Source organism: Triticum aestivum, chromosome 5D (genome assembly GCF_018294505.1).
Source record: "Triticum aestivum cultivar Chinese Spring chromosome 5D, IWGSC CS RefSeq v2.1, whole genome shotgun sequence".
NCBI lineage: Eukaryota > Viridiplantae > Streptophyta > Magnoliopsida > Poales > Poaceae > Triticum > Triticum aestivum.
In genome coordinates, this window is record NC_057808.1 from 81,453,285 (window position 1) to 81,472,243 (window position 18,959).

Genomic DNA, 18,959 nt, shown 5'->3' on the forward strand with positions numbered 1-18,959 from the left:
GCAATTATGAAGCACGTAATTAGTGGAATTCTCAACGGAAGAAATCTACTTACCTTAGCGTGGGCTCTTTCCCACATCCGACCCCTCCATGGTTCTAATCGTACGGCTCACTATACTAGTAGTCTAATGAAAAGTAGGATATTAGTAGTCTGATGCCTAGTAGTTTCCAAAATTTAAATAGAGTGGTGATATGTATGGCAAATTTATTTGCCGCTACGTGTGGCGAACTATGGGCCTGCACACATAGCTGGCTTAGAGTAAGTTAACTGGGTTGACCCGTTTAGCGTTCTATAGATCCTGGTTTTAGGCAACAGTTTAGGTTTGATTTTTCTGTTTTTATTTCTTATTATGGTGTTCACTTTACCAGCTGTCTCTAGTTTTTTTTTTCATTTTCCTTTTTATTTTTCCAAAAGTTCCCCTTTAAAAAAAATTCTTGAAATTTTTAAGAATGATTGTATTTACGAAAATTGTTTGGGATTTTCAAATATTCTTTAGAATTTAAAAGGTTTCTATTAAATTTCTTTAGGAATTCAAAAAGGTTGGAATTTTAAGAAATATTCTCATTCTCAAAATTTGTTCACGAATTAAAAAAGATAATCAGAATTTTCAGAAAATGTTGCTTTTTTCTAAAGTAGAAATTTTATAAAATGTTTATGTTTCGGAAAAATATTTATATTTTTTCAAAAAATATTCAAATAAAACCGACTAAAACCCCATCGGTAGACTACCTAGCAACGACTGAAAAACCGTCTAAAATATTTTTTGGAACAATAATGTGACTATTTTCTTTCAACAAGTTCTCTTTTCAGGAAATATTAACCATACCCATGACAGTACCACAACATCCGTCACGATCAAATCTTGCAAGATCCACAGACAAAGAAGAGAAACGATCAAATCTTGCAAGATCCACAGACATCCTCCGATGACACTAAACGCATCGCTAGGAGAGAGACTAGGCAAGAAGAACGTTATTCCATCTTCGAGACGACGCCAACATCTCGTCTTCCTTCCTGAGTAGGATAGGAACTCTAAACAAACTAAAAACATCTACGAGGAGACGCACACGGTTTATTCAACTAGCTGGATCAGGATAACCGAATTCTGTAACTCCCACAAGCAAACCACGTTTGGCATGCCATAAACAAGGTGTAACCCGTTTGTATGCATTCGCCGCCTATTACATATGACAGCTACAGTTCAGAAGGGGCCATTATCCAGCTGACACCACAACAGCAACAGCTACACGTTGTTGTCAGCCATTTGTATGGTCTGCCTGCCAAGATGAGCTGCACATGTTCTCCTTTTACGTCCCAATCAGAACCAGTACAACTCCGGCTTGCGTCAACTTCTGGCGATCCATGTCACTGTCTGAATTTGTGGTTTTCTCAAGCCACGACCTTAACGCACAATTGTTTTTTATTTGTGGTTTTCTGAAGCCACGACCTTAACGCACAACACATGATTGTTCTTTATTTGTGGTTGTCTGAAGCCACGACCTTGACGCAAAACACATGATTGTTTTCTCAATGTTGGGTAAGGGCCTCTTTGATTCACAAGATCCTAAAAACAAAGGCTTCTTTCAAAGAGGTTTGATTGGATGCAGGGTATAGTAAGGCCAATATAGGACAATATAAAAATTTCAAAGGAACCCTAATATGTATGCCAAAATTTCAAAGGAACCCTAATATGTATGCCAAAATTTCAAAGGAACCCTAATATGTATGCCAAACATTGATGTGTCTGGAAATTCACATGTCATTGCTTATTGAATTGATGATTTGACAACTACTCCCTCCGTTCCAAAATAGATGACTCGACTTTGTACTAACTTAAAGTTAATACAAAGTCGAATCATCTATTTTGGATGAGAGGGAGTAGATGGGAGTAATCAAGTGATGCGTGGCATTCTACCGAAGGAATGATTTGAGAACTACTCCCTCCGTCCCACAATGCAAGACGTTTTTTTATGGGATGAGGAGTAAATGATTCAGAACACAGATGGCAGCATGCAATAAGTACTGAATTGTCACAAATGGCAGCATATTAGATGTATCTAGATGTATCAAACACAAATGGCAGCATATTATTAGCACTGGATAATCACAAAAAAAATTGCAAATAACAACTTCGGGTAGTTTTGAGATTACCATGAGCAGATTTCTTTGTTCGATACGCAATTTTTATATTCGATGCACACAAACACAACATAAGCATCGAACCAGAGTAAATGTAACCTCAATGCATATAAGTTCCACATTGGATAATTCTGAATGTATGATTTGAACTATAATCTCATTAGATGTAGAGGATGATGAAACAGCAACTGAACCAAACAAAGAAACGAAGCAACAGACACCCCGATGCAGTAAAATTGACAGCCGATTACAGCAATGATTCGCTGAATCGAGCGCACTTATTCGATTCAAACTCATTGATGGCTCACACCTTGAAGCTGAAGTTGAGAAGGATCTTGTTCAGGCCAAATTTCCAGCCGCTGATCCCCTTCCTGCCTGGGCAGGAATTAACCGTGGTAGCCACCGCCGGCTCAGACCCATGGTTGTCGGCGACGGTCTTCTGCCAGAGCATGAAGCTCCTGCATCCATTGAAGCTGATCCTCTCATCGGACTTGAGAGCTGCAATGAACGAAGATGGAATTCAGGGACGTGCTAGCCAAGAACTAGAGTAAATTATCTATCTATAATGATGAAACCACGCTTACCGTCGGATCTGCCATTGGCCGTGTAGAGGAGGAAGTTGGCAGCGTCGGAGCCGAGCAGCGGCATGCGGCCCTCGCGGGCATAGCAGCGGAGCGCAGCACGGATTAGTCCGTCGACCGACTCGCCCTCGTCGACCAAGAACCGTAGCGGGCCGGCGCTCCCGAGGACGGTAACCGTCACCAGCACGCGCGCGCGGCCGGCAACCCCTGTCGCCGCTGCCTTGCCACGGAGCTCAACCTTCCTAAGCTTCATCGGCAGCGTCGACGGCACAGCAACAGCCATAGCGACGGTCAATCAATCAAATCAAACGAAACCTATCAATCAAAATCGCTTGTTCCTCTTTTCTTTTCTGATGAATTCTCTTCTTGGCAGGGAAAAACTCGAGATCAAAATAACCAGGGACGGTTCAGGGGGGAATCAAAAGAGCGTCGGATTCGCCGGGTCGCTGACGGAGGGAGGGCCGCTCAGGGGTCGAGGCCGATGCAGCGGTGGTACCAGCCCTGCATGCAAGCGCCGAAGCAGCGGAAGGAGGCGGAGGAGTCCCTCTCCGTCTGCGGCGGCGAGGAGGGGGAGGCGGAGATCGTGTGGGTTCCCACCATTCACGAGGGGGCGGAACTCGTCTTGGCTGCGCGGCGGAGAAAGAGATCTGGGCTCCCGGCGGCGAGGGGAAGGAGGAGGAGACGGGGTCTGTTTCGTTTGTGAACGGATCGAATCGTGAGGGGACGGAATATAAGGCACGGCTCCGCTGAGGCTGATGAGGCGGCGGCCGCGTGGAGGGTTGCGCTGGTCTTCCTTGCTTCCAGAGAGAGCGCGTCGATCTGGGCGGTTGGTGGCGGTGGATGGACGGGTGGATGCCGTTTTAGGGCGTCCACGCGGTTGGGACGATCTCTTGGCTCCCAAGCTGCCCCAACACGCAAGGTTTTCTGGGTACCGGCGCATTTAATTTGGTGTAATTATATCTCTATCTTTAAAATAAAGACACGCCTAACTAACGAAGGTTTGTTGGCTAGCGCTTCACGTTGTACACGCTAAAAGGGAAAAAAAATATACCAGCTGATACTCAAAAAAGAAGCTCTAGTCCCTCGCGCCCCCTATGTCTGGCATGAGCACATTCGCCTAGTCTTCGCCTCCCCGCGTTGTCGTCAGGCCAAAGAAGAGAAAAATAGCAAGCACATTGCCTCGTCCCTGCACACCGCGCGTCCCGCTCCTCTCACTCCCTCAGCCTTAAGAACGCAACAACCCCCACATCCCTCCTCCTCACCCAATCCGACTTCTTTTCACACACTTGTTAATGGAGTCTCGGCAGTGACGATAGGGAAAATGGTTGCTTTCCCCACCGTAAACACAGGTATGCTCGCACCCCTGCCCTCTGACCCCCTACTGCTTCCATGCCCCACAACCAGAACGCCCCTTCCCCTCAGATTTTCTAGGGAAAGTTGCACTGCTCCTCCGCCAAAGTTGCTTTTGCCCCCAATGGGGGTGCGACTCCAAATTTTGTGGTTCCCTCCTTTCCTCGAATGGTATTTTGGTGTGATGGCAATACTGTAGGAGATATGCCCTAGAGACAATAATAACAGTTATTATTTATCTTCAAGTTCGTAATTATGCTTATATATCGTGTTATAACTTCCTCGATTAACCCCATTTTTTTTTCGGTTTATTTTCTTAGATCGGTTTTTCGTCGGTTTATTTTATTTAGCGAACGTTCGTTCATTAGTCTTTTCTTTTCATTTTATTTTCGGCCAGGGACCTATCCGTGATTATTTTTATCGCAGATTAGCCCCTGATCTTCAAACCCTCGCCGTTTCTAAACCAACGCCAAAATCTTCGTCTCGAGCCCCTCTTTCTATTTAATCAACTTGAACAAGGTTTTGACAATTTAAAATTTGGTTTCAAGCAGATTTGAATTCGAAGTTCTTTTGACCGTAGTTTCAGTTCCGTAGCTCCAATTCGATTGATTCTTTTTGCAGATCGAATCTCTTCAGTTGGATTTTCAGATTCGATCTTCTTATTTGAGTTTTACCTGTGCATCCTTGCTTGAGTGCTTATGTATGCTATTTTTTATTTGCGATAGAATTCCCGGAGTGCGAAGCGTGCTGCCACGAGTCTCTAGGGTTTGCGAATCGTCAGCAAGGCAAGTAACACATTGATCATACCCTTTTCATACCCGGTTTTTATGCATTAGTTTCAACCCTCAAACAATGCATGATTAGGATGTGATTTAACATGTGGGTATTGGGAAGTAGATGTTGAGGTAGTACCTGTTGCCCTTTTATTTTCAAACCCTTGGGAGTTACTTCTACGCTATGCTATTATTGCCATGCTATGCTCGTAGACGTGGATTGGGTTTGAGTGTATCCATGACAGATGTGAGATTTTTAATTAATGGTTAACTTAAGGTGGCTACTTAAATACACATCTGGGTGGATTGGTTGCGGGCACCTGGAGAATTCAGTGTTGTCCTAGGATATCCCGGAGTACCCGTGTGATCATCTTATGGCTCGCCACCCAGGCTCAAAGGGATCATAAGATTATTCATGCTATAAACTTCCGTGTGCAGCCACAAGCTATTATGGGCTCTAGCATAGTCGAGTATGTTGCGTGACCTCTTCTAGTGGAAGGCTAGCAGATGTAGGGGATGTAGGTTGGTACTGTCTACCCAGGGTTAGAGTTATTGCTTCTGAAAGACTGTGTCTCGGTCATCCGTTTCTCAAACACCATGTAGTGCGAGAAATCCAACGGAGGATATCGAGTCTTGTGGGGAAAAGTGTGCAAACCTTTGCAGAGTGTACAAACTAATCATGGTTAGCCGTGTCCCCGGTTATGGACATCTTGAGTATCTGGTTCTTGGATTATCATGTTGATCTCATCACTCTAAATTAATTTGTTGGGTTTGTTAATTACTTTTAATTGAGATTGAGTTGGAGGAACCTTCTCAATGTTTCAACTACCATGATAGTTAAATAAAATATATTCCTTTATGGTAGGGAAAAATTGGCTTTTCGCAAAACATTGTAACCATAGAGCCTCCACCAACCATGTATGCATGTAGTGATAGCTATTATCCTGTTCATTGCTCTATTGTGTTACATTGCCAACATATTCCATGTGTTGACCCGTTTCGGGCTGCAACATATCATGTTGCAGACTTTTCAGACGAAGAGTAAGGTGCGCTAGGTCGTTGTCGTGCACTCAGCTATGCTGTTGGAGTTGATGGACTCACTTTATCTTCCAAGCCTTCCGTTGTTATCTTATTTAGATGGCCTTAAGCCATATTTATTGTAATAAGTTCTCTCTTGAGACTATCGATGTAATAAGTGTGTGATTGCTACTCTGTTATAAATCCTTCAAGTATTGTGTGTGTGTCAGCATTACCGATCCAGGGATGACACGTATGCACAGAGATTTGACCGTCTGAGGTCGGATCGCTACAAGATGGTATCAGAGCACACGCTGAATGTAGGACACGACCACTAAGATAAGCCATAGGTCAGTCTTCTCTACTCATTTCTGACTCCTCTCCCTTTTCTACTCTACAGGATGGCGGACCCAAGGAACAAGTTTGCACAACCGGATGAAGACACACCTTTTGGACGACACTTGAAGGAAGTCACTAGGTACTTGAACATCGGTGAAAGAACATGCGGTGCCCCCATGTTTGGTTTTGGTAATTGATGACAATCTCTATGGACTAATGGTTGCCTTGAGTTATATTTGAAGGATTTGTCCATAGGCATTTCTTGAAGTCCATGTGTTGGTTTCAAGGAGTTTATGTGGTGACCAAGGTGTTATTAAGGAATTATCCAAAGATTGGTCATGTGAGAGTAGAGCTTATTGCAAGCATGTCTTGAAGAAGAAGATTGTGTGATCATTCATGTTTACCTTCAAGACATCATCCAAATGAAGAGAGTTGGAAAGAGTCAAGGTTGATCAAGACTAAGTCAAGAGTGAATCAAGTTGATCAACACACAAAGTGCACAAGATGTACCGAGAGGGATCAAGCGACCCCATGGTGTGGTAAGCATTGTCGATTACGCTTTGTGTACTAACCCATGATCTTCGTGAGAGTTCTTTGTGGGGTTAGGTTTCGGTGTGCAAGTTCAAGTGAAGCATCATGAAGAGATCAAATGCTTGAAGCTTGCCGTCCATTGTGGCAACAATGGACTTGTGAAGATGTTGCGGTGTGCAAGTTCAAGTGAAGCATCATGGAGAGATCAAATGCTTGAAGCTTGCCGTCCATTGTGGTGACAATGGACTTGTGAAGATGTGCGGAAGAGTGGCTCACCCATGGTGGAGTATGGGGGAGCAATCAACTAGTCTTCATCGAGCCAACACAACCAAGAAAGGTGGTCCAACTTGAGGGAGTCAAGATCGTCATCATCTAGCTCAAGTGGACCATGTGCAAGGCAAAGGTTTGCTCTTGATAGGTTTTCTATTTTACCGGTCTCATGATGGTAGTTGGGAGACCGGGTTATAGGATCGATTGCCGTACTATCAAGGGGGGCTCTCGATGAGTAGCTTGATCGTATCGTTCATAGAGAGCTCAAACCATTGCATCCTTGCATCGTCTTTGTTGGTTCTTGTTTGGTTCTTCTCTTTGTGAGTTTTGGAGCTTATGGTCATCTTGATGACAAGCTCGAGTTCATCGAAAACGGAGTTCACTCGCATCTTCTATGATGTTTTCGATGTTGGAGGTTATGCCGGTTCTTCTCGGTTGGAGGTTTCACTCCTCTATTTGTTCGGTCATTGTTTTGATGCTACTCGTCTTTGTCAATCCAACAAGCTTGAGTTTGCTCAATTCGGAGCTCATATGCAGAAGTTATGGCAGTTTTGGTTTCCTAGCGGTAGTACCGCGGCCAGAGCGGCAGTACCGCTTATCGCCCCAAGCGGTAGTACCGCTGTCCAAAGCGGTAGTACCGCCTATGGCCATAAGCGGTAGTACGGCTACGGTTCCGCGCTGGTACCGCCTCGATTTTGGGTCTTGCATTTTCCGTGTCGAGTTTTGCAGTAGTTGCACGGCAGTTCCGCCTATAAGCGGTAGTACCGCCCCGATGGGCGGTAGTACCGCCTGTAAGCGGTAGTACCGCTCCGGTCGGGCGGTAGTACCGCTACTGCATTTTTAGTCCCGTGTTCTGCTCCTCCAGCGGTAGTACCGCTGGGGTGCGCGGTAGTACCGCTTATAAGCGGTACTACCGCCCCAAGGTTCATGTTTGGTTGCTCCTTTTCCCTGCTTCTTCCGCCAGAGCGGTAGTACCGCTCGTGGAGCGGTAGTACCGCTCGTATGCGGGCTGAGCACATAACGGTTGGATTTTTCCCCTTCTATAAAAGGGGGTCTTCTTCCCCAATGAACCTTATCCTTTGAGCTCGTGTTCTTCCCCCATTGTTGACCTTCTTCGAGCTTGCTAACTCTCAATCCCTCCATGGATTCTTGCTAGTTTTTGAGGGAAAAGAGAGAGGAGATCTAGATCCACATTTCCACCAATCACTTTCTCCTCTATGTGAGGGGAACCCATTGGATCTAGATCTTGGAGTTCTTGGTGTTCTCCTTCTTGTTCTTCCTCTCATTTTCCTCCCTAGCATTAGTTGCTTCGGTGGGATTTGAGAAAGAAGGACTTGGGCACTCCGTGTGCCCTTGCCATTGCATTTGGTGCATCGGTTTGAGTTCTCCACGGTGATACGTGGAAGTTACAAGTTGAGAAGCTTATTACTCTTGGGTGCGTGGTACCCTTGAGCTTGTTCCTCTTGGGTGCTTGGGCGCCCTAGACGGTTGGTGGTGTTCGGAGCTCAATCATTGTGGTGTAAAGCTCCGGGCAAGCGTCGGGGTCTCCAATTAGGTTGTGGAGATCGCCCCGAGCAATTTGACGGGTACCGGTGACCGCCCCCAAGGGTTGCCAAAGTGTACGGGTTCGGTGACTGCCCCCAAGGGTTGCCATTTGTACGGGTTCGGTGACCGCCCTCAAGGGTCCCTTAGTGGAATCACGGCATCTTGCATTGTGCGAGGGCGTGAGGAGATTACGGTGGCCCTAGTGGCTTCTTGGGGAGCATTGTGCCTCCACACCGCTCCAAACGGAGATTAGCATCCGCAAGGGTGTGAACTTCGGGATACATCGTCGTCTCCGCGTGCCTCGGTTATCTCTTACCCGAACCCTTACTTATGCACTTTACTTTGTGATAGCCATATTGTTTCTTGTCATACATCTTGCTATCACTTAGTTGTTCATCTTGCTTAGCATAAGTTGTTGGTGCACATAGGTGAGCCTAGTTGTTGTAGGTTTTGTGCTTGTCAAATTAACCGCTAGGTTTATTCCGCATTTGTTCAAGCCTAAACCGTAATTATTTTAAAACGCCTATTCACCCCCCCTCTAGGCGACATCCACGATCTTTCAATCGGGATACCAAGCTTCACCGGGACCTACACCGCCACTTTACCAGAAGAGGAGCATTGGATGATTCGAGTTCAAGTTCCAGGAAGGACATTCATGCCAGTCACTGAGCCCATAGAGTTTTCCTTTGATGCACCAACCTGGAGTCTAGGTAAGAGCATGGCAGCCCACATCGCCATGGGACGCATTGGCGAAGTTTATCATAAGGATCTTAAGGACACCATCTACCAGATATGTGGGTGCCGAGATGAGCAATGGGAGATGATCAGCACCAGGAGGGACAAGTCCATTGCAGCTTTCATCCAGGAGTTAAATCAGCACATTCGTCGACAGGAGAACCAGATGTGTGCAAGCATGATAGATTTGAAGAAGGTGATGACCAGGAACGTGGAGCTGGAAGAGGAACTCAAGTCTACACGCGACGGATACAAGGAGGAAATCACAATACTAGTGGAGAAGAATGACGACCTGACAAGGAAGCTAGGAGTATTCATGGGAGACCCCGCACTAGGAGGAGATGACGACCCTTCGGATGACATTCGTTCTGAAGACTACATCATCATCAACAACACCGACTCCGACCCCGATGATAGTGATGATGATTATGAGGACGAAGCTGGAGCAGATATCATGGAGTCTTCCACCGATCAAAATTTCTAGTAGACCATCATATTATTAGTAGTATTCCCCCATGTATATATTAGTAGTCCGAGCACTATAACGATAGTTAGATCGATTGTATGCCCTTGCTTGAATTGATTTGGTGTGATATGAATGTGTTTGTCTCATGTGCATATGGGTAGTGCTTTCTCACTAGACCTCATTCCATTCTAATCTCTCCCCTCTAAACCCATCAGATGCCTCCGAGACGTGACCCCGGATTTGTCTTCCCACCGGAGCTCACTCAGTTGATCCAACAGCAGAATGCCTTGATGCAGCTACTAGTTCAGAACCAAGGCAACAACAACAACAACCCACCGCCACCACCTCCAGTTGACAACTTAGCCCGTTTTCTGAGGTTACAGCCACCGGTGTTTTCCAGTAGCACCGAGCCTATAGTTGCTGATGACTGGCTACGTAGGATTGGAAGGGAGTTGACCACCGCAGGTTGCACAGATGCTGAGAAGGTGTGTTTTGCCGAACATCAATTGGATGGACCCGCAACCTCATGGTGCGAGAATTACACAACCACTTTCCCTATAGCCAATATCACATGGGATCAGTTTCAGCAAGCATTCCGCACCGCACATGTCTCAACTGGAGCTATGAGCATGAAGAAGCGTGAATTTCACAACTTGCGCCAAGGAAACCGTATTGTGGGGCAGTACATGGATGAGTTTAGTAAATTAGCCCGCTATGCCCCAGATGATGTGGCCACAGATGCTGCGAAACAGGAGAAGTTTATGGAAGGGCTGAATGATGAGATGAACATACAGTCAATGGTGGCAACATTTAACAACTACCAGGAGTTGGTAGTTAAGGCCCTTATGATTGAAGGGAAGCAGCAGCAGATTGAGAGCCGCAAAAGGAAGTATGGACAAGGGAAGTACAATTCAGGAGCTCAGCAGAAGCCTCGTGTTACCCCGAACTCGGGAGGTTATACTCATAACCATGGAGGCCATACCCACAATGGAGGAAGTTCGCGTAACCACAGTGGCCCCAAGAAAGGAAACGAGAATGGAGCAGGCAGCAATCAGAACCGCTCTAACCCCGCAACGCCCGCCAAGAAGGATCTAAGTCACATTACTTGTTTCAAGTGCGGGAAGACTGGACACTATGCCACTGAGTGCCCTGAGCCAAAGAATGGAAATGGCAATGGAAGCTCTGGGAAGAAGCCCAACCCTTTCAATAGGGGGCAAGTGAACCACGTGAACGTGGAGGAGGTTGAAGAACAGCCAGATGCAGTTATCAGTAAGTTTTTGGTTAAGTCATTTACCGCTCTTGTTCTTTTTGATACTGGTGCATCGCATTCATACATTTCAAGGGGATTTGTGGACAAGTTTAAGCTACCCACCTTAGCCCTTAGGACACCCTTGTTATTAAGCTCACCAGGAGCAGAGTATATGGCCAGCCGATGGTGCGATCGGATACCCTTAACCATTTGTAGCCATGTTTTCCCCTCAGACCTAATAATCTTGGAGTCACAAGGATTGGATGTGATACTAGGCATGGATTGGCTATCGAAGTATGGAGGAAACATTGACTGTGCTAGTAGGTCAATTCTGCTCACCACCCCGGAGGGAAAAAGGATTAAGTATGTATCCAGACATGCACCAAGGAGGACCCAAGTAAATTCCCTCTCAGGAGTTGTTCGGGAGGAAGTGCCTGTAGTGAAGGATTACCCGGATGTATTTCCAGAGGAGTTACCAGGCATGCCCCCAGATCGTGACATTGAGTTTTTGATAGAGTTGTTGCCAGGCACCGGACCAATATTGAAGAGACCATACCGGATGCCCGCAAATGATCTGGAGGATATTAAGAAGCAAATTAAGGAGTTATTGGAGAAAGGTTACAATCGACGAAGTTCCTCACCGTGGGGAGCCCTAGTGCTCTTGGTTGAGAAGAAGGATGGATCCTTGAGAATGGTTGTTGATTATCGAGCATTGAATGAAGTGACGATCCAGAACAAGTACCCACTGCCGATGATCAACGATTTGTTTGACCAGCTGCAAGGAGCAAAAGTGTTTTCAAAGATCGACCTGCGATCAGGATACCACCAGCTGAAGATTCGAGAACAGGATATACCTAAGACAGCCTTCACCACAAGGTACGGGCTATACGAGTACACGGTTATGTCATTCGGATTGAGTAATGCCCCTGCCTATTTCATGAGTATGATGAATAAGGTGTTCATGGAGTTCTTGGATAAGTTTGTTGTGGTGTTCATTGATGATATTTTGGTATACTCGAGGAATGAAGAGGAACACAAGGAGCATTTGCGTCTAGTTCTCGAGAAGCTCAGGGAACATCAGCTATATGCCAAGTTCAACAAATGTGAGTTTTGGTTTAAGGAAGTAGGATTTCTTGGACATGTTATATCAGGAGAAGGTATAGCAGTAGACCCTACCAAGGTTAAGTCAGTCACTGATTGGCTATCACCCACCTTAGTAGGAGAGATCCGCAGTTTTCTTGGACTCGCAAGATATTATCGGAGATTCATCGAGAATTTCTCTAAGATTGCAAAGCCTATGACGGATTTGTTGAAGAAGGACACCAAGTTCAAATGGATCGATGAATGTGAGGCAAGTTTTCAGGAGCTGAAGAAACGTTTGGTTACAACCCCAGTGCTGATTCCGCCGAATATACGCAAGGATTTCCAAGTGTATTGCGACGCATCTCGCTTAGGACTTGGAGGTGTACTTATGCAAGATGGAAGAGTTGTTTCATATGCCTCACGACAGCTTCGACCGCATGAGTTGAATTACGCCACCCATGATTTAGAGTTAGCAGCCGTAGTGCATGCACTCAAGACCTGGAGACATTTTCTTATTGGAAATCATTGTGACGTGTACACGGATCATAAGAGTTTAAAGTACATTTTCACACAGAAGGAGCTGAACCTCAGGCAGAGGAGATGGTTGGAGCTTATAAAGGATTATGACATGAAGCTGCATTATCATCCAGGCAAGGCCAATGTCCTAGCAGACGCTTTGAGCCGGAAAAGTTATGCCAATACCCTCGTAAGCGGAGGATTGCCAAAGGAGTTAGCCGAAGATCTCAGGGAGCTTCGTTTGGAGATAGTCCCTAGAGGTTTTGTAGCAGCATTGGAAGTGCAGTCGACATTATTGGGAAAGATTCGGGAAGCTCAGAAGGATGACAAAGAAATTGCCGAGATAAAGGAGAGGATGAGCAAGGGAAAAGCCAAAGGTTTTTGTGAGGATGAGAACGACACCTTGTGGTTTGAGGACCGTGTTTATGTGCCCAATAATGCAGAGATCAGGAAGTTGATACCACAGTAGGCCCACGACTCACCATATTCAATACACCCCAGAAACACCAGGATGCATTTGGATTTGAAGGAGCGTTTCTGGTGGACAGGAATGAAGAAAGATATTGCCAAGTATGTAGCCGTATGTGATGTATGTCAGAGAGTGAAGGCAGAACATCAGAAGCCAGCAGGATTGCTGCAGCCTATGCCGATACCCGAATGGAAGTGGGATAAGCTTGGCATGGATTTCATCACCGGATTGCCCAGGACCCGATCGGGATATGATTCTATCTGGGTAGTAGTGGATCGTCTGACAAAAGTGGCTCACTTTATCCAAGTGAAAACTACCTATACTAGTGCAAAGTTGGCCAAGATATATATGACCAGGATCGTATGTCTGCATGGAGTTCCGAGGACCATCGCATCAGATAGAGGAACCCAGTTCACTTCAAAGTTTTGGCACCAGCTGCACCAGACTTTGGGAACCAGGCTAGAGTTCAGTACAACTTTTCATCCGCAGACAGATGGATAGACCGAGAGAGTCAATCAGATTCTGGAGGACATGTTGAGAGCTTGTGCGCTAGATTATGGATCTAGTTGGGATGATAATTTGCCCTACCCGGAGGTCTCATACAACAACAGCTATCAGGCCAGTTTGAAGATGGCACCTTTCGAAGCTTTGTATGGAAGAAGATGCAGGACACCGTTGATGTGGGATGAAGTTGGAGACCGTTAGTTGTTTGGACCGGATTTGATCAAAGAATCTGAAGAGAAGGTTAAGTTGATTCAAGATAGACTGAAGGTAGCTTAGTCCAGGCGGAAGAGTTATGCAGACTCCAAACGCAAGGAGGTAGTCTACGAAATTGGAGACAAAGCATATCTTCGTGTGTCACCTCTGCGAGGAGTTAAACGTTTTGGAGTCAAGGGAAAGTTAGCCCCAAGATTTGTAGGACCATACCGAGTTCTGGAACGTATGGGAGAAGTGGCCTACAAGTTGGAGTTACCCGAAGGATTGTCAGGAGTTCATGATGTGTTTCACGTTTCCCAGTTGAAGAAGTGCCATGCGGAGATGGCCAATATTCCTCTGAGAGATACAGTGCCACTGGAAGCGATTCAGTTGGATAGTGATTTGACCTATGAGGAGAAACCAGTCAAGATTCTCGAGTTTGCTAGCCGAGTCACACGCAGCAAGGTTATCAAGTTTTGCAAAGTTCAGTGGAGCCACCATACCGATGATGAAGCCACCTGGGAACGAGAGGATGATCTACGGAAAGACCACCCAGACCTATTTTCTAGCCAACCAGAATCTCGAGGGCTAGATTCATCTTAAGGGGGGTAGGTTTGTAACATCCCAAATTTTCAATTTGGAATGTTATACATAGGTCATCATATGCATATCATATTTTATTGCATTTTTGCTTTGCGATCCTTGAAATCCTAAGCGACTCAAGGACCCATGGAGAGAGTTGGAGATTTCACCGTTTTCATATTTGAATTTTCTCAAATATCAAAACAAGGATCATTTTGGTTTTAATTACTTTTCTCTCCAAAAATATTTTATATTAAAATATATGAGAGGAGATAATATGACTTCTCCAAAATAAATGAAATATTGGAGGAAAAATGTTAAAATCAAATAAATAATTTTATTTGGATTTTATTGCTATTTTATTTGAATTAGAAAAAATATGCATTTTCCAAAATTGCATTCTTAGGCCAAGAAAATGTTCACCTCGTCCTAAATATTTTATTTAGACGGTGAAAATTGTTTTTGGCATTTTTATATTTTTATTTTATTTTATTTAGGATTTTCTCGGTGGATTTTATTAAAAAAGTCGCGTGCCCGACTGGGCCAACTGCCCAGCCAAGCTAGGCCGCCGCCGCAGCCGAGTCCGGGGAGGACTCCTCCTCCCGGCGACCCCCTCCCCAAGCCGCACGCCCCCCGGCCTTTAAATAGGGCCGAGCCCCGCCGCCTCCTCCCATCGAGCCGCACGCCGCCGCCGCCTTTAGCCGTCGCCGCCCACTGCCCCCGCTCGCTGCCGCTGCCCCGAGCCCCGCCGCCGTCGCCCGCAGCCGCGCCCCGCCGCCCCGCAGCCGTCGACCGCCGTTACCGCCGCCGCGGATCTCGCCGGAGCCGCCGCCGTTGACCCCGATTTGACCGATCGGTTTTTCCTCGGTTAACCCCGGTTTTTTAGTTTTCCGGTTTATTTTCTTAGATCGGTTTTTCGTCGGTTTATTTTATTTAGCGAACGTTCGTTCGTTAGTCTTTTCTTTTTTATTTTATTTTCAGCCAGGGACCTATCCACGATTATTTTTATCGCAGATTAGCCCCTGGTCTTCAAACCCTCGCCGTTTCTAAACCGTTTGTCCAAATCCAGTGAAACCAACGCCAAAATCTTCGTCTTGAGCCCCTCTTTCTGCTTAATCAACTTGAACAAGGTTTTGACAATTTAAAATTTGGTTTCAAGCATATTTGAATTCGAAGTTCTTTTGACCTTAGTTTCAGTTCCGTAGCTCCGATTCGATTGATTCTTTTTGCAGATCGAATCTCTTCAGTTGGATTTTCAGATTCGATCTTCTTATTTGAGTTTTACCTATGCATCCTTGTTTGAGTGCTTATGTATGCTATTGTTTGTTTGCGATAGAATTCCCGGAGTGCGAAGCATGCTGCTACGAGTCTCTAGGGTTTGCGGATCATCAGCAAGGCAAGTAACACATTGATCATACCCTTTTCATACCCAATTTTTATGCATTAGTTTCAACCCTCAAACACTGCATGATTAGGATGTGATTTAACATGTGGGTATTGTGAAGTAGATGTTGAGGTAGTACCTGTTGCCCTTTTATTTTCAAACCCTTGGGAGTTACTTCTACGCTATGCTATTATTGCCATGCTATGCTCGTAGACGTGGATTGGGTTTTAGTGTATCCATGACAGATGTGAGATTGTTAATTAATGGTTAACTTAAGGTGGCTACTTAAATACACATCTGGGTGGATTGGTTGCGGGCACCTGGAGAATTCAGTGTTGTCCTAGGATATCCCGGAGTACCCGTGTGATCATCCTATGGCTCGCCACCCAGGCTCAAAGGGATCATAAGATCATTTATGCTAGAAACTTCCGTGTGCAGCCACAGGCTATTATGGGCTCTAGCATAGTCGAGTATGTTGCATGACCTCTTCCAGTGGTAGGCTAACAGATGTAGGGGATGTAGGTTGGTACTGTCTACCCAGGGTTAGAGTTATTGCTTTTGAAAGATTGTGTCTCGGTCATCCGTTTCTCAAACACCATGTAGTGCGAGAAATCCAACGGAGGAGATCGAGTCTCGTGGGGAAAAGTGCACAAACCTCTGCAGAGTGTACAAACTAATCATGGTTAGCCGTGTCCCCGGTTATGGACATCTTGAGTATCTGGTTCTTGGATTATCATGTTGATCTCATCACTCTAAATTAATTTGTTGGGTTTGTTAATTACTTTTAATTGGGATTGAGTTGGAGGAACCTTCTCAATGTTTCAACTACCATGATAGTTAAATAAAATATATTCCTTTGTGGTAGGAAAAAATTGGCTTTTCGCAAAATGTTGTAACCATAGAGCCTCCACCAACCATGTATGCTCGTAGTGATAGCTATTATCCTGTTCATTGCTCTATTCTATTACATTGACAGCATATTCCATGTGCTGACCCGTTTCGGGCTGCAACATATCATGTTGTAGACTTTTCAGACGAAGAGTAAGGTGCGCTAGGTCGTTGTCGTGCACTCAGCTATGCCGTTGGAGTTGATGGACTCACTTTATCTTCCACGCCTTCCGCTGTTATCTTATTTAGATGGCCTTAAGCCATATTTATTGTAATAAGTTCTCTCTTGAGACTATCGATGTAATAAGTGTGTGATTGCTACTCTGTTATAAATCCTTCAAGTACTGTGTGTGTCAGTATTACCGATCCAGGGATGACACTTATGCACAGAGATTTGACCGTCTGAGGTCGGATCGCTATAGTAGTGCCTCTAAGACTAGCTCAAGTATTGCATGATGATCACGTTTTCTTGATCATGGGCATGTCTATGTTGACAACTTTGAGGACACAATGTTAGAAGAACACTTGTATTGAATCGACCCAAATTGATGTTATGCTATGAGATCCATTCGCCACAAGTTAATGGTAAATAACACAGAGAAAGTTAATGCTTGCATAATTCCTTAGACCACGAGGGTATCAAGTTCCTTCATGAACTTTGGGGTTTGTTCTACGTCATTCGTAACTGGGTGGCTATTACGGTGGCTTATGTGTTCATGGAAAAGTAGGATAAGGAACTAGATAGGTTAAGATTGGGATTTTATCCTCTGGCGATGGAGAGATAGTCTTAGGGCCCTCTCGATGTTACAGTATCCATCATTGTCTGACCAGACACAGTGTGATTTAATCACCGGGATGCCGAAGATGGGTTGCTGCTACTTCTTGAGCTTGCATTGGTTTTCCCCTTAAAGAGGAAAGGGTGATGCAGCAAAGTAAAGATAAGTATTTCCCTCAGTTTGAGAACCAAGGTATCAATCCAATAGGAGGTACAAGCAAGTCTCCAATCTATGCACCTGCACAAACAATCAAACACTTGCACCCAACGCGATAAATGGGTTGTCAATCCCTTCACGGTCACTTGCAAGGATAGAGATATGTATAAAAGATTACTAAAACGTAAAACAGAGTAAAAACAAACAAATTGCAGCAAGGTATTTTTTGATTTTTTGGTTTATAGATCTGAAAATATATGATGGAAAATAGACCCGGGGGCATAGGTTTCACTAGAGGCTTCTCTCTTGAAAGAGAACATACGGTGGGTGAACAAATTACTGTTGAGCAATTGATAGAAAAGCGCAAAGTTATGACGATATCCAAGGCGATGATTATGAATATATGTATCACGTCTGTGTCAAGTAGACCGACTCCTGCGTGCATCTACTACTATTACTCCACACATCGACCGCTATCCAACATGCATCTAGAGTATTAAGTTCATAAGAACGGAGTAACACCTTAAGTAAGATGACATGATGTAGAGGGATAAACTCAAGCAATATGATGAAAACCCCATCTTTTTACCCTTGACGGCAACAATACAATACGTGCCTCGCTACCCCTACTTTGTCACTTGGTGAGGACACCGCAAGATTGAACCCAAAACTAAGCACCTCTCCCATTGCAAGACGAACCAATCGAACTCCAAGAACATCAAGGAGAACATGGTATTGAAGATCATAGAGAGAGAAGAAGCCATCTAGCTACTAGCTATGGACCCGTAGGTCCGTGGTAAACTACTCACGCTTCATCGGAAGGGCAATAGAGTTGACGTAGATGCCCTCCGTGATTGAATCCCCCTCCGGCAGGGTGCCGGAAAAGGCCCCAAGATGGTATCTCACGGGAATAGAGGCTTGCGGCGGCGGAAAAGTATTTTGGTGGATGCTTCTGATGCTGGGGGAATATTTAGGTATTAAGGAGCGAAGATTAGGGTTAGGAGGTCTACGGGGGGCCCACAAGCCTAGGGGCACGCCCCTAGGGCTTGTGGCCACCCCGTAGGTCTTCTGGCCTCCTCTCCAAGTCTCCTGGGTGTCTTCTGGTCCAAGAAAAATCATCTTGAAAGTTTCATTTCATCTGGACTCCGTTTGATATTCCTTTTCTATGAAACTCAGAAACAAGGAAACAGAAACTGGCACTTGGCTCTAGGTTAATAAGTTAGTCCCAAAAATAATATAAAATAGCATATTAATGCATATAAAAAATCCAAAAAAGATAATATAATAGCATGGAACAATAAAAAATTATAGATACGTTGGAGACATATCAAGCATCCCCAAGCTTAATTCCTGCTCGTCCTCGAGTAGGTAAATGATAAAACAGAATTTTTGATGTGGAATACTACCTAACATAT

General features: G+C 45.0%; 1 protein-coding gene across 1 annotated transcript; it reads right to left on the reverse strand.

The window, feature by feature from the left end:
* Positions 1–2,227: 2,227 nt before the first annotated feature.
* On the reverse strand, positions 2,228–3,443 carry LOC123119582 (uncharacterized protein At4g22758). The gene is made up of 2 exons (XM_044539440.1): positions 2,723–3,443; positions 2,228–2,636 (listed from the first exon to the last, which is right to left on the reverse strand). The coding sequence occupies exons 1-2, from the start codon at positions 3,000–3,002 to the stop codon at positions 2,443–2,445; spliced, it is 474 nt and encodes a 157-aa protein (XP_044395375.1). The 5' UTR covers positions 3,003–3,443; the 3' UTR covers positions 2,228–2,442.
* Positions 3,444–18,959: the final 15,516 nt, after the last annotated feature.